This window comes from Agelaius phoeniceus, chromosome 3 (genome assembly GCF_051311805.1).
Source record: "Agelaius phoeniceus isolate bAgePho1 chromosome 3, bAgePho1.hap1, whole genome shotgun sequence".
Classification (NCBI taxonomy): Eukaryota; Metazoa; Chordata; class Aves; order Passeriformes; family Icteridae; genus Agelaius; species Agelaius phoeniceus.
Window position 1 is genome coordinate 80,395,389 of NC_135267.1, and position 14,208 is coordinate 80,409,596.

Here is a 14,208-nt window from a genome sequence, read left to right on the forward strand (position 1 = left end):
ACCTGCACACTATTTCCTTCCAGTCTTTTGAATCAAACTGTACACCAGGCAAGGAATTCACCTTCCTCCTATGGAGCTCAGGAAAAAAACAAAAAAAGGCATTCCCCCTCTGCATGGTTAACACATATCCTATTGCTTCATCCTCCAAATTTTGCTGATTAAAACACAGCCACGAAGCTACATTTTCTGTAGAAAATAGCTTTTAAGCAGTGAAGTGAGTAGCAATAGCAGGAAAAAAGTAAAACAAAAAATATCCTATTCAACACATTTATTACAAGGAATGCTTATTTTTTAGGACATAAAGGATTAAAGTGCCATAGTGAAAATGTGTCTGGGGCAGGGAAAAGAAGGCAATCAGTTAAAAGGATAGAAAAGTTGCACCAATTTTTAAAATGCTGCTAAGTAATTTTTGTTACAGAACCATGGCTTTGAAAGTGGAAAAAGTTACAGAGAACTTGTCCAAAGAAATTACCATCTAGATACAAATTTAGAGCTGTTTTGCCCTCAAGCTGCTCAGTTTTAACTTCAGAAAAAGAACTCCTTAAGAGTTCTTTTAACCTTATTACAAAACTGTACTTTGCACTGTTTATATTGTGCAAAAAAGGGTAAGATTCACATTATCCAACTTTCTCTTTCTGATTGAATTCAACTCCTACTGTGTTTTTAAATCTACAGAATTATAACTTTCAATTCAAGAAAAAAAAAAATTTTTACTTATCCCATCTACAGAAAGTCACAAGAAAATCAGTGTTTTACTGAATTTTCTGGGCTAGAACTTAAGAGGTTTGCTGCACTTCCTTTGAATCACTCAGTGGAAAAAAGAAAACTACATTTTAGGCATTATAAAATATAGAACCCCCCCCATTTTCATCATAAGCAATGCAAAGTCTGGATGCAAAGGTTACATTGGTTCCTATAAGGCCTTCACAGGACACTGGATCTGCAGGTAGAAAAAATAAGTATGTAACACACTCCAGGAAACTCCTCCGAGACCAACACTAAGAAGTTACCTGTCTTTCAGACAGGCAACTTCAGTAGAAGTTTTTATATAAGAGAAAGCCACAACTTAGTTCCTTCAGCCCCCAAAACTTCTTAAATTATTACTAATGGAGCTAGAAAAATTCACTTGGGTGCTACAAACAAGTTTGTAGTGTTTCTGGCAGACACTGACAGGTTTTGCTTTCATTTTGAATAAAACTTCAGGCTATCATTTTGGGCAAAAAACCCTCTGTCTGCTTCTGAAATGCTAAATATTGCAGGTCTGCCTCCATATATTCTGGCAAGGGGGCTTCTAATATAGCCCAGAGCTATAGAGCAAAAATGAAAAACCAGAAAGACCATAGAGCTGGAGTGCAAGCAGCAACAAATTCCTTTGCTGTCTGCAGTAGGAGTGCACTATAACAGCAAAAATATAAAGTTTCACTGATACAGATTGTGATTACCTTCAAGAAGCTGAATGGCTTAAAAAGGCAGCAACACATATTTGAAGCAATAATTAAGATCAGGATTGAGTCTGCTTCAAGTCCTCACTGATTTTTCTCTCCTTATCACATTATTCAAATTACCACAAGGTAACAGAATCTAGAATTATCAAAAAATTTATCCAGCTAATATTTAATAGTAACAGCACAACAAAGTAAGGTAAAAAAAAAAACACCCAACAAAAACCATGTACAGGAAAAACCTCTGAACACTAACTCAGAAAGCAGGAGTGCATTGTATTGTGCACCACACCAGAAGATGAGTTTTTGACACACTATGATCACGAACAAATCTCAGCTCAGTTTTTCAAACATGCCAGCTCTTTTTTTTTTTCTCTGATATTTTAGCAAAAATTCTTAGGCTTATGTGTGTCATACCAAAACACATACATTTGGATTCTGCCAACACTAACTGGTTACAATTACCTTCCTCTTACTTTTATTTTTTAATCTTTATCTTCTCTTATCTTTTGGTGAAATTTTTTACCTTTTAAAATATGATATATATATGTGTATATATATATATGTGTGTATATATATATATGTGTGTATATATATGTATACACACAACACATGTATAGCTCTCTGCTTCTACTATCCCAAGCATGCCAGATTTCAATCTGTTCATTATTTACACAGCAAAATGTGAACAGTAAATGCAAAGTCCTTAACAGCAACAATTAGCACATAAGAGTACAATTAAGAGAGACTGTATCAGAGAAAGTCTTGGGAAGAAAATAATTAATTGATGAACAGCATCCATGAGTAACACCTTACTTGTGTTTACATTAAGAAGAGTAGAACAACGTCAATATCAGACTTAGAAATACAGGCATTGCTTGCACAGTAACATTACACAGTACTTCAAGCAGCCACATAAATGTAATACAACATTTCAGAGAGAAAATTGTTAATTGTTTGATGATATATGGCAAAATGAATTTACATGTGTGACTTCTTTATACGAGAACCTTCTGAGGTAATCACTGTAAGTAAAGCTAATGTCTTCAACAAACCCCTGTATCACAACATCATTGTTTCTTTCACTGGACAGAAATGAAGAGATGCCCAAGGGAGCGGGGGGAATAACACAAGAAATTTGTTTTCTGCTTTCTTGTCAGTAGAAGGATTTTGAAGGCCCTATACAAATTCTACATTTTTAAAATGCCTTTTGTAAAAATCAAACATAGCCTCTATTAGACTTCCATAAAATAAATAATGATTTCCACCTTTCCACGTTATCAGCCTCTGCAGAACAATCCAGGTATGCCAGAATCTGTTTCTCCAAGTAAGTGTCAATGTTCTCCTCTGTCACAGAAGACACACTGAAAACATTCTGAACGGCTGAATTTGAAAATATTGCCTCATATTTCCCATCAAACATCAACTGCAATAATGATCCACTTTCTGGAAGAGGAAAGAAAAAAACAACACAGAAATCAGTGTAAACTTTCAAACAATTTTGTCTTTCAAGACCTATTGAACATATTCAAATGAAAATATCTACCACTCCCCTTCTAAAGAATGTATCTTCATTTACATTGCAGGGAAAGTGCAGTTGCACTGAAACTCAAGAGCAGCACTAGTAGGTGTCACTTCATTCAAAATAATTTGTATTAAAGTCACAGTGAGACACAAACGACCAGATGAATGCAGAACAAAAACTTGCACTGAAATTTCAGGAAAAACAAATGGATGGCTTTTTAAAATACTTCAATTATAACAGCAGGATGTTCTTCCTTCAAAACATTTAAAATGAACAGTAAACTGCTATAGATAAGACAGTAATTTCACAGACCAGAGAATCTACTTAGGGGAAATGCAACAAATAAAAATTATTCAATATTTGCAGAGTTCAGTGAATAAAGCCTTATGCAAAACCACAGAAACTGCTCAGTCCTTCATTTACAAGCTTGGAATACTGACAAGCAATGGGCAATGAGATTTTATCTTTACAAAAGAATTATCTCCTATGGTAACTCTACTACCTCAATGAAAAGCCTTCACATGGAGCAGATCCTTAGGGGTAACTACTAAGGTGGATTCAGACCCATGACTGTCTCTTAAGCCTGATTTCAAGACAAAGGGAAGTCAAGAAATGCTATATATTTCTAAGAAGCTTCAGACCCATCAAGTTCTTGACCCAGGCTACAACTTTATTTACAGAAGCTATCTTCAGATATGCTACAGTGTAATCAATACAGCAGTTGTTGGAACAACCTGGCCACGTTAAAACCTGCTATTCTTGAGCAAAACCATTATCTGCCTACCCTGCAGCTGTGGCCACAGCTCATGCAGATGCACTAACTGGTTCCTGACCAGATGATGTAGGTGCTGGTGATGGTTCAGCTGAGGAAATGCAGAGGTCTGCACAGGATAAGTGCCTCACTATCAATCTGTGATTCCAGCTGGGGATTGCAGCTCCCTGAGCTGCACTAACATCAGTAGCCAGGTAACCAATTTAACACTAGCACAGCTGTAGATCCACACAACACAGCAGCTGTGCAAAGAACTGAACTGAATACCAACCCCAAGCTCATCCAGCTAAACAAGTACTTTAAATTTTACAAATACAGGAACACAGAGGGCAGAACCACCTTCAATAACAGCAATGGATGACTCTGTAGGAATGGGTGACAGAGACTCATTCATTCTAAAGTCTCTGCACCACACTGCTGACTGAAGTTCAGTTCTTCACAATGAGCTAGTGAATGATGTAAGAGATAATGTGTGCTGTGTATTATTTAAAAAACACTTTAAGCTGTACCTGGAAGGACATATACAAAGAATAGCAGTGGTACCACAATGCTGCTGACATCATGCCCTGACAAAGAATGGAAATAACAAGAGGCTTTTCTCCAATCTGTGCTTTGGAGAGACTCACCAAATGACACCTTTTCTATATTGGATTATAGTTGCCCAGACAGGCAATGCTGTAGTTTGTAGAATAACTATGGGCTATGAGGACACGTGTTGATGAATGAGGAATATTGAGGTTCTTCTCTTTCCAGTAACATAACTGTAGCATGTAAAACCTGCTTTTGATTCTGTGTGTAGCTTTTTATAGGACACTATACAAATTCAAGGTCACAGCTTTTAAATTCATTTTCAGGACCATCAATAGGAAAGGTCCATGTAAATGATGACTAAGAATCATCACAAACCCCATCATTTTCTATCTCTACTGCAAGATGCCTTTCTTCAACAAGTTTTCCCCATATCTTATAGCAGCACACTACTTAAAGCTCCTCAAAACAAACCAAAGCTAACAAAGAAACCGACCAAAAAAAAAAAAAGTAATCAGAAAAACTCCATACCACAAACAGCATTGTTGAAAAGATAGATGTGAGAGATGTCCGTCACATCAGCTACCATTCCTGGACAGCACAATAATTAAGGTCAATTGAAAAGTCACATAAGGAAATTAGTTCTGTATGGCTCTTTTCCAAAAATCAGTAAACGCTTAGGTAAGGATAAATGAGATTTTCAATATGCTACAACATGGCCCATGACTTCAGTACTTCAGTCTGCCTGAAACATGGAAGCACCTTTACATGACAAAGGTTACATTTTAAGACCTGCTGCGCTTCCCTGCAGGAAAGCTGCGTCTAACCAAGTCCCCTCAAGAGACTATTTTCCATTGATCCCTCAAGCAACTGTGACCGAATAACTAATAAATATAGAAAAGGCAGCTCGTGCCAGACTCTTCCTTCCCACGTTTTGCTCCAAGAGCGTGTTCCACCTCACTGCCAAGCTCCAACAGGCAGGCAGGCAGCCTTTCCCTCGGGAGGCGACCGGAGGGAGCTCCTCCGTGCTTACAAGCCTCCCGAGCGCCGGCATCAGGCGGCTGCCGAGGCGTCTGCCGGACCGGCACTGCTGCGGCACCGAGAGCGGCCAAGGAACCCTGCGGAGGCCCGGCCGCTGCTGCCGCCTCCGCCCTGTCCGCAGTGCCCGGAGCTCCTCCAGCCTGACAAGCCCACGGCCTCCCCCACCCTATAACACGGGCAGGAGTCCCCGGGAGCTCGGCGAGGCTCTGACAGGCGCTGCAGGTGAAAACGCCCGCGGGAGGGACCCGCCAGCCGCGGCCCCGGCTCAGTCCGGTGGCTCCGGACACGCACAAGCAGCGGGCACCTTCCCCACGCCAGGCCGGGACCTCCCCTCACCTGCGGCCGCGACTTCGCCCTGCTTCCACTCCAGGGACTCCGCGGCGCTGAGGAAGCCCCTCAGCAGGGCGCGCTCCAGGGCCAGCATGGTCCCGCCGCCCGGGCCCGCCCCTCTTCCCGGCACCGCTGCGATCGGGGCCGCGACCCCCGGCACCCACAGAGGCGCACGCTGCCCGTGCGAGCCCTCAGCCCATGTGCGGGCAGCGGCCACAGGGAGCCGCCATGACAGCGGCGCGGGGCACGCCGGGAGGGCGCGCTGGCCCCGCCCCGCCGCGAGCCGGCGGCGTGAGGGGAGCGCGGGCACCGCCATGGCCGGGGAGGGCCCTGCGGCGGGGCCGGCGCTGAGCGCAGCTTGTGAGGGAGCCGGGGTGGGTGCGGCCAGGCATACGTATTCATATGGAGACTGCCTGGGCGATTCCCCGCGGAGAATCACCGAAGGGGTCAGGTTAGAAGGGAACACGGTGGGTCAGCTTGTCCAGCCTCCATCGTCCAAGCTCCCTGCTCAAGCAGGGTCATCCCAGAGCACAGGGCACGGGATTGCATCCAGACGGTTCTGGAGTATCTCCAGTGGGGGAGAAATCCCAGCTTCTCTGGGCAATCTGTTCCAGTGCTCAGTCACACGGCAGAGAAGTTCTTCCTCGCATTCAGCTGGAACTTCCTGTGTTTCTGCCCTGTGCGTCCTGTCCCGTTGCTTGACCCCACTGAGCAGAGCCTGGCTCCATTCTCTTGACACCCTCCCTTCAGGGTGGTGCTGACATCACGCCCTCACAGAGAATGGAAATAACAAGAGACTTTTCTCCAGTCTGTGCGTTGGAGAGACTTTCCCTCACCAAATGACAACCAAATGACAATCAGGTGCAGCCTGAGGTGCCCGGCACTGCACTCAGGGCAGGCAGGTCAGGATCGCGCTTTGGTCTATGCCCGTGTTAATTTCAGCACCTGTCCAAACACAAACTTGATAATATTAAAATTAAAATTCCTATTGTGAGACTTTTGCTTTTTATTTTCAGGAAAAACCACTAAAGTAACATTTTCTGCGAATAAATAGTTGCTAAGTATAATTCCTTAGTAAAAAGAAGGAAGATTTTGCTGTCTTCCTCACCTCTGCCAGTTCCCCCCATGTGTGGGGTTTCACCCTTACAGTTCAGTTCTGGTAGCATCTGGAAACATCTGGAAGCTGCAGGAGGTATGTGGGCAGGAGTACCCCGGCAGAAATGAGGGCACTCCTCCCTGGCACTGGGCTGATTGTTACTGCTCATGTAAAAGATGGTTTGGGATGTTTGTCAGTTGACTGAAATCTGCCACTTAAGTTTGCTTCCCTAAACTATTTGAAGAATACACATTTATTTATCAAAGAACAATCAATACGCTTTCTTTACATCTAAGGATAGCTTCTGCCATATGGCTCAAGGGGAAGAAAGTCTTTGCAGGTCTGTGTAGTGCAGATTCAAGATTTTAGCATAGTGCTGCTTATTGTTTCTAAGCAGGAAGTAGATAATCAAAGTTTCTGATACGAGAGTTTTCAGAGAATAACCTTCATCTTTAACTTTTTCTGAGAGTGTGAGAAAATTATCCATATGAAATGTGCTACTGTGGTATCTGAACTAGCACATTTAATATCACCTTACAAGATACCTGTGCTGCTGTATTGATGCAGCTTTTATCTTCTGCTGCAGGGTTTTTTTTCCTAAAGCCTTTTGAAACAGATAATCTTGTGGACTACCAAAAAAAACCTGCTTACTGTAAAAAAAAAAAGATTTTGTAAGCTTCAAGCAATTAATTTTAACATAGATTTATTATAATGACATTTTTAGCAGTGAGCTGCTGTTTGTAAAAGCTGCTGTTACATGATTTTCAAATTGATCTTGAATTCTGTGTGCCAGGTCTCTGGTACTGCTGGGGAGAGAAGCAGTTGTGTTGTGTGCCATTTTTGAGCAGGAGTAGATTGGCTATTTGAAGAGTGGGGAAAAGGGAGGAATTGTCAAGGACAAACCAGCTCATTGGTATACCAGGATGAAAATTTGCAGGACTGTGCAACCAAACTTCTGCAATTCTAATGAGCACATCTGATGGGCCTGGTGAGAGGAGGGGAGATGCAAGGCTCATATTGGTGAATTCTATCAGCTTTTCTTGCCTTGGCTCTGTCAGTTCAGCCAAGTTATATCCCACTAACCAGCTGGTCTCTGTGATCCATCATATTTAGGGTTACATCACCTTAGTTACAGTATCAGAAACTTCAAGCTCCTTGGAAGCTTGGGGGGCCCCAGTAGATGTCAGCTAAATGTTCAAACTCTGTTCTTGGATTTTGCTGAGTTAATGCACAGACCCTCACTGTCAGGAGGGGGGTCCCTCAGAAGGCTCCCAGCATATTTACAGCTTTCCCAGTTTACAATTTAAAACCTGCAGTCTCCAGGTGAGAAGGGCAAAAGAACAGCAATGATTACATGCTCCAAGCAGGTATCTGGGCACAGGCACAGACGTGATTCCTGGTGTGCACTGTGGTTGCTTCACTGCTCTCACCAGCAGCTCTGCATCCCTCGGGTCTCTCCTACCACTTGACCAACTTATGCTCCTGCTTCACCAAACCCCAAAGAACAAAATCACTGGGCAGTCAGTAAAGTGGAGGTAAAAAACCTACATTTCAAAGGTGCTAAAATAATAGAGGCTAGGGAATTCTTATCTTCCTCACAACTTTATAAAGCAGTATCAGTTAGTGTAGGCCACTGCACCACAGGAAAGGAAAGAGTGATTCAAACCACTCTGGGAATGTAAAATGAAGAGCATGGCCGATGGCAAATAACCCTGGACAGCTCTTCTCTGGTATTGTGGCAGCTCTTCTAGAAGCTGACATTAATCTTCATTAATCATTTGGAAAATACTATATATTAACATTACTGTATCTCTCTTTGTATGGTGTCCCAGATGAATAAATGAATAGAAAAAGAGGAAGTAGGTCTCCAGTAAATACTTATTCTGTTTGTAAAATACAGCTTTAATATTTGAGGTGCAGTCTTCCCACTCATAATAGGTTAGTTTTTCTAAAATTTAGCCATTTAGTAGAAAATCTATTGCCATTCCTGATGTCCATGAATAAGCATTTGCTGACCATTTTGTAAATGTTGCTCTGTTCTTTTTTCTCCTTTTTTGTCACATCAGAACATACCTCATCTGAACTTTTAAAAAGTAGTCATTACCTTGTTAGGAGATATTTGCTCTGCCTCAACTACATAACATCTGAGAGTTTTCAGATGAAGAAACTAAAGTGGAAATAATTCAATTTACTGTTCAACAAAAGAATTTAGAAATTACTCTTTCATTAAATAAGCACATCATATCTGCCCAAGTAGACATTTGCGAAGTATTTAATGCCTTCTTATATGAGCTCATACAGAAGCATTATTTTATGATGTCTAATTTGTTTTACACAGCAACATTTTCTCTCTTTGCTAGCTTCAAAAGGAGAGAATTTAAAGTGAGATTTAAAATATATTAAATGGGTCTCATTAATTGGATTCTCTTTGGTAGTCTGAAGAAAGCAAGCCAAACAAAATTGGTTCCCATCACACTACATTACACATAAATTTTAGTTGAAACAGACAGAATATTTTATTAAAACTACATGATAATTTTAATCTCTTTAGTGCACCCACAAACATAATTATATTTTTGAACATAGAATGTGCATGGTTACCTGTAAGCAGAAACATGTTTTTGAGATTACCACACATTGAACAAAAAGAGTGGATAGTTCTGGCTCTGGGATATTTTTGTGTCACAGCCAGGTCATGGTGGCTGCAGTGCTCCTGCCGGGTCATCCCTGTGGGGCTGTGTTGGCACGAGACTGTGGGTTCATCAGAAACATGGACTGAGACAGGCAGCAAACAACAGGGGGATCATGAGTTCCTGATCTGGAGGTCCCAGCTTCCTTAAAATATTGTCTGTCACCTGGGAAGAGTGAAGCTCTTGGATTTCATCAGCACCTGAAATTGTGCCTGAAATCACTCGCAGTGATGCTTTTTATGTTGGGCCTCCAAAATTTGGGGCATCTCTGTGACTCTTGACTTCAGTAAAATTTGGTGCATGACTTAGGGAATAAGGACCATTGGTCATTCCTGGTTTATATGTAAGATTTGGTGGGTTCTGTGGATGAAATATGGCATGTCACGTTAATGTGGAATATTCCATGTGAATCAGCATAAAATAGCTGATACAGGTCTGTGACTATTTTTATAAAAATATAAAAAGCAGTTCTATTCATCTTTCTTAGATTCTTAAAAACATGAGCTGAAATGTTACATGAGACACTAATGCATTTGATGCAAGTTGGATTCCAGAATTGTTTTAGATCTACAGAATAGTCACCAAACTGAGTTGTTACAATGTACCTTCCAGTACAATTCTAACTAACTAGCATGAAGGATTTAACAGTGGTATTAGCTTAAATGCTGTCTTGATTTGTAATGACAGGAACACAACAAGGAACATTCTGCTTGATGAAAAGAATATTATCCTAAAACTTCCCATGGCTCACAGCTTTGCCAAATAGCACAAATACCAAGTTTGATGTTTTCTATTTGGAAAATGTCCCTTAGCTTGGACTTCTAAGCAAACTAGGTGCAATTTCTCTCTCTTTTTAAACACAGGCACAAAAATGTTTGCTCTTGTATTTTCTATTCTTTGAAATGTGTATTTTGGATGAGGAGGTATTTAGTGATTGGGCATATGGTGGCCTGTATATCAGAGAAGTGTGTTTTGCCATCTCAGTTTGAATTTTGTAAGTAAAAATTCAGCACAGCTTTGCAGTGGGATAGAATTATAATCATAGAGAAATAGAACTTATGAGAACCAAATGTTAAGGCAGGAGGCCTCAAATTCTGGAAGTGTCTGGAAAAGACACAAATCCAATTGGTTCCAGTGAATTTAATTTGGAAATACTTGTGCAATATTTGTGAGAAGTTGATGTTTTATGGTAATTTCAAATGTTATTTTGGACGATACGGGACATCACTGTAGATTCTATTTATTCTCCAAAACTGACTGCAAATGTTAGAAGTTGCAAAGAAAAAGGGTCTAGTAAAATAAGTAACTAGATTATAGTGGAGGGAAGTAGATGGAGAAGAGACTATTCACACTTAAAACACCAGTAGATCTCGATGTCCTTCAGCAACCAAAAATCTGCACTGAAATGATTTCTCATATTCTCTATAATGAGTTTCTCCCTAAACCTTTGAAACTACTAGCTTCTTTGAGGATTATCTGTCCTAGCAAGAACAACAATAAGATAAATGTTCTAATTCAAAACCTGCCTCAACAGGCTTGTCAATATTTACTATATATTTATAACTTGACACGGTGAAGGATTGATGAGATCATTACAGTGGATTAGGATGACTCATTTCCCTGTCCTCCATGACTGCTTCTGCTTAGCTCTTTGCTTCTCCTGACTGCCCAAAGGAGAAACTCTGACGTGTTCTGAGCAGGCTTCCAGAGAGTTGGAAGAAATCCATTCTTTTACAGTCCTTGAAGATGTCCAAAAAATTCTTCTAACAAATTTTCTGTGTAAAACCAGCACTCCAGTGATTTTTCATTCATCTTGCAGTTGTTAATCATTAGACTCCACAAACATTAGAGCTGGAGAATACTTTTTAGCTATCATTCACAATCTCTTTCCACAGGCAAAACTAGTATCAATAAAATCAGGCTTTGACTTTCACTTCTGTACAATCTTTCAGATCATATGGTACAGAGAGTGGTATCATATTCCAGTCCTCTTCCAGGTTTCCTGTGGCTAATAGGATGAAAATAACTTCCTATAGGTTTTCCAGCTGTTCTCAGCAGCAGAATTATGCCTTACTTTTGTGGCTGTGGGAAATTCTTTCCTCTTTCTGATGTTGTAGGTTTAGGAATATTCTGGTAGGGTTGTGACTAGAACTGCTTATGATAAGAAAGTACTTTTTATAGCTACTGTTTGCCTGAGCTCTGCTGATCTGTTTATACATCCATTCTCTTCAAAGACTGACCATAGCAATTATTAGTGGAAATAGATGAGGAAATAGTAAGGGATTAGCCCATGTCTACAGGTTAATTTTGTTCTGCCATGAAATTAGCTGTGGGGCATTGTGATCATACTTTGAACAGGAGAGTAAGAGAAACATTCATACTGTTCATTCATTCTCAACCTGTTCACCTGGAAGAAAAGCAGTTGCTTTGGACTTACATTGTGTCTCAGAGGAAGAGCTCTTCTTGTTTGGCTTTTAAAACAAAATATTAACAACGAAACAGTTCTGGGTTTTGGTCCTTATCTACTCCTAATTTTAGGATATTTGTCTGAATTGCCTAAGGCTCTTTTTCACTATATAGTACCTCTAGGTTTCCTGATAAAGAATGATCTAAAACGAATACAGATATTTTACAAAGGAGCAAAAGTTATCTAAATCCGGATTTGCAGTAACAAATTTAGAAAAGAAAATTAAAAAATATTACAAGAAAGGTGTTAGAGACTTAGGAGTCTAACAAGAGCTGGAGAATACTTTTTATCTTTGTATGGATTCACACACAGCAAAAATATGTCGGTGGTCTGACATCCCAGAGTGGCTTTGAATTGTCTGAATCACAGACCTGCATCACAATGACTCATTCTCATTGCGTACTGACATCCCTGCTGGGAAAGAGCTGCCGTCTCTCCCTTGTAGCAATTTCAGTTGGCAATTTCAGTTCAGTTTTCTCCTCCCAATGAAGTTTCTGTCTTAACAGACATCTACAGTGAAGAAGAGAGGCACTGTTCTGCAAGTGCAGTAAGTCATTTATGGCTCTATTAGAAGCAGGTATTCACTCCTCCAATTGGAAAAGGAATATAAAATCCTACCTCCAGTTTCTAGGGATTTTGCTGTAACTGAATTCCTTCCAATGCCAACACACAAGAGGATAACACAAGCAGAATGCTGATTTGTGCTGTTTGTATGTGCCTTTCCTTTATAGATGTAACATCTAAACCCTTTAGAATAAAGATGCTAATCCTTTTAAAACAATCTTGTGTGCAGCCACCAAAAGAAAAGCCTTTCTAAAATAAGATGATCAGCCAGTGCTACAAATTCTTTGTATTCAGTTCCACTCAGCTCAGAACTCTCCAGCCTGGGATGAAATGGTACTTATTCCATGGGCTTTGCCACCATACATCAGTCCTAGATGAAGTGAACCAGGAGTGGCACACATAGAGGAGAGCCTTCCCTGACTTAATGTTCTTCTAATCACTCTGGATGTAGATGAGGCATTGTGTTTTCAGGGCAGATCTCCAAATTTATGCTGAGGACAGGGAGAAGGGAACTCAATACATCCTTCTTCCAGAAACTGTGATCATTTCCCCCGCTGGCCCCACGCTTATCATCCTCTGTAACCTTAGTGACATAGCAGGTGATCTGTCCTTCCACAAAGTCACCAGAATTTTGTTGCTGGCTGCATTTTTCACAAGGACTTTTCAGGTGAACATTAATATTACTGCCAAATTCTTGTCAGCACACTTGGGCTAAGAGCATATGACTTAATGTCTGGCAAAAGTCCTACAGGATTTGTTTCTGAAAATTGATAAGCCCTCACAAGTTGAGGAGAGATCAGGCCGAAGAGGCATAATCAAGTGCCCTCCTGAATAAAAATATCCTTTCTTAGAACTTCCAAGGAATATATTTTGGGTCTCTGCTGCTACCTGTGTCTTGATAGTGCTCTTAGATCTTCTTGCCCAGACCTATTTCTTTTTTAACTTAGTGAAGCCATGTCTTGACTTTTCTCACCCAGGAAATGGAAGGTTAGGTTTTTTTATTCAAATTTTCCTTCGGAGTTGGCAGTAATTCCAAGGCTGAGCTATAGATTCATCATTCCTATGCTGGATGCTCACATGCCATTTTAACCTTCAATGCGGACAAACTTTGTAAAACTGCTAAATTTTTCCTATATTGTTACAAAGTAGGTTCTTTCTAGAACCTATTTATATATTCTTTCTTCCACCAAGAGCTTTGTTGAAATGATGAAATGTATTTTTCACTTATGCATTACATTGTAAATGATTTCTTTTAATTGCTGAAATCAATGATAAATTCATTTAGGAAATTTTAAGCTAATGTGTCATCACAGGATCTGTGCTCAGAAACAAATCAATTTGGATTTCTTGACCCTTAGGAACCAGTCTATTTCTTTTGGTGTTTTTCTGACAATCGCTAAAGCATCAGGGAACCAGAAGGTTCTTTTAAATTCCTTATTTCTTTCCTGTTAATCAGTAATTCTCCATTTCTCTCTGTTTTCCTTGTCAAATTTTGATACTTTCTTTATGAACTAGTGTGTTAAAAAAAGAGCCAAAAAAAGGGAAGTTTTAGGGGAGTTTACAATAGTCTTCCCATTTGTGAAAAGTTGCTATAAAAAAGACACACAGTGTTCAGCACACACTTGGACTTTTGTGATCTTCTGATGCTGCAAGCTTGGTCTAAATGATCTCTTGATGAAGGTTTTTCCTTGTGACTTTGTCTCCTCTGAAGTTTTTCTCTGAGCCATGAATCCCCACAATATGAGATGGCTGC

General features: G+C 40.4%; 1 protein-coding gene across 1 annotated transcript in view; it reads right to left on the reverse strand.

The window, feature by feature from the left end:
* The window catches only part of TTC27 (tetratricopeptide repeat domain 27), a 112,558-nt gene extending 106,589 nt beyond the window's left edge, over window positions 1-5,969 (reverse strand). Inside the window, exons 1-2 of the mRNA XM_054629777.2 lie at window positions 5,645-5,969; window positions 2,711-2,888 (exon numbers count right to left, since the gene is read on the reverse strand). Coding sequence (XP_054485752.2) covers window positions 2,711-2,888; window positions 5,645-5,954 — 488 coding nt within the window. The 5' untranslated portion in view covers window positions 5,955-5,969. The remainder of the gene's footprint in view (window positions 1-2,710; window positions 2,889-5,644) is intronic.
* Window positions 5,970-14,208: the final 8,239 nt, after the last annotated feature.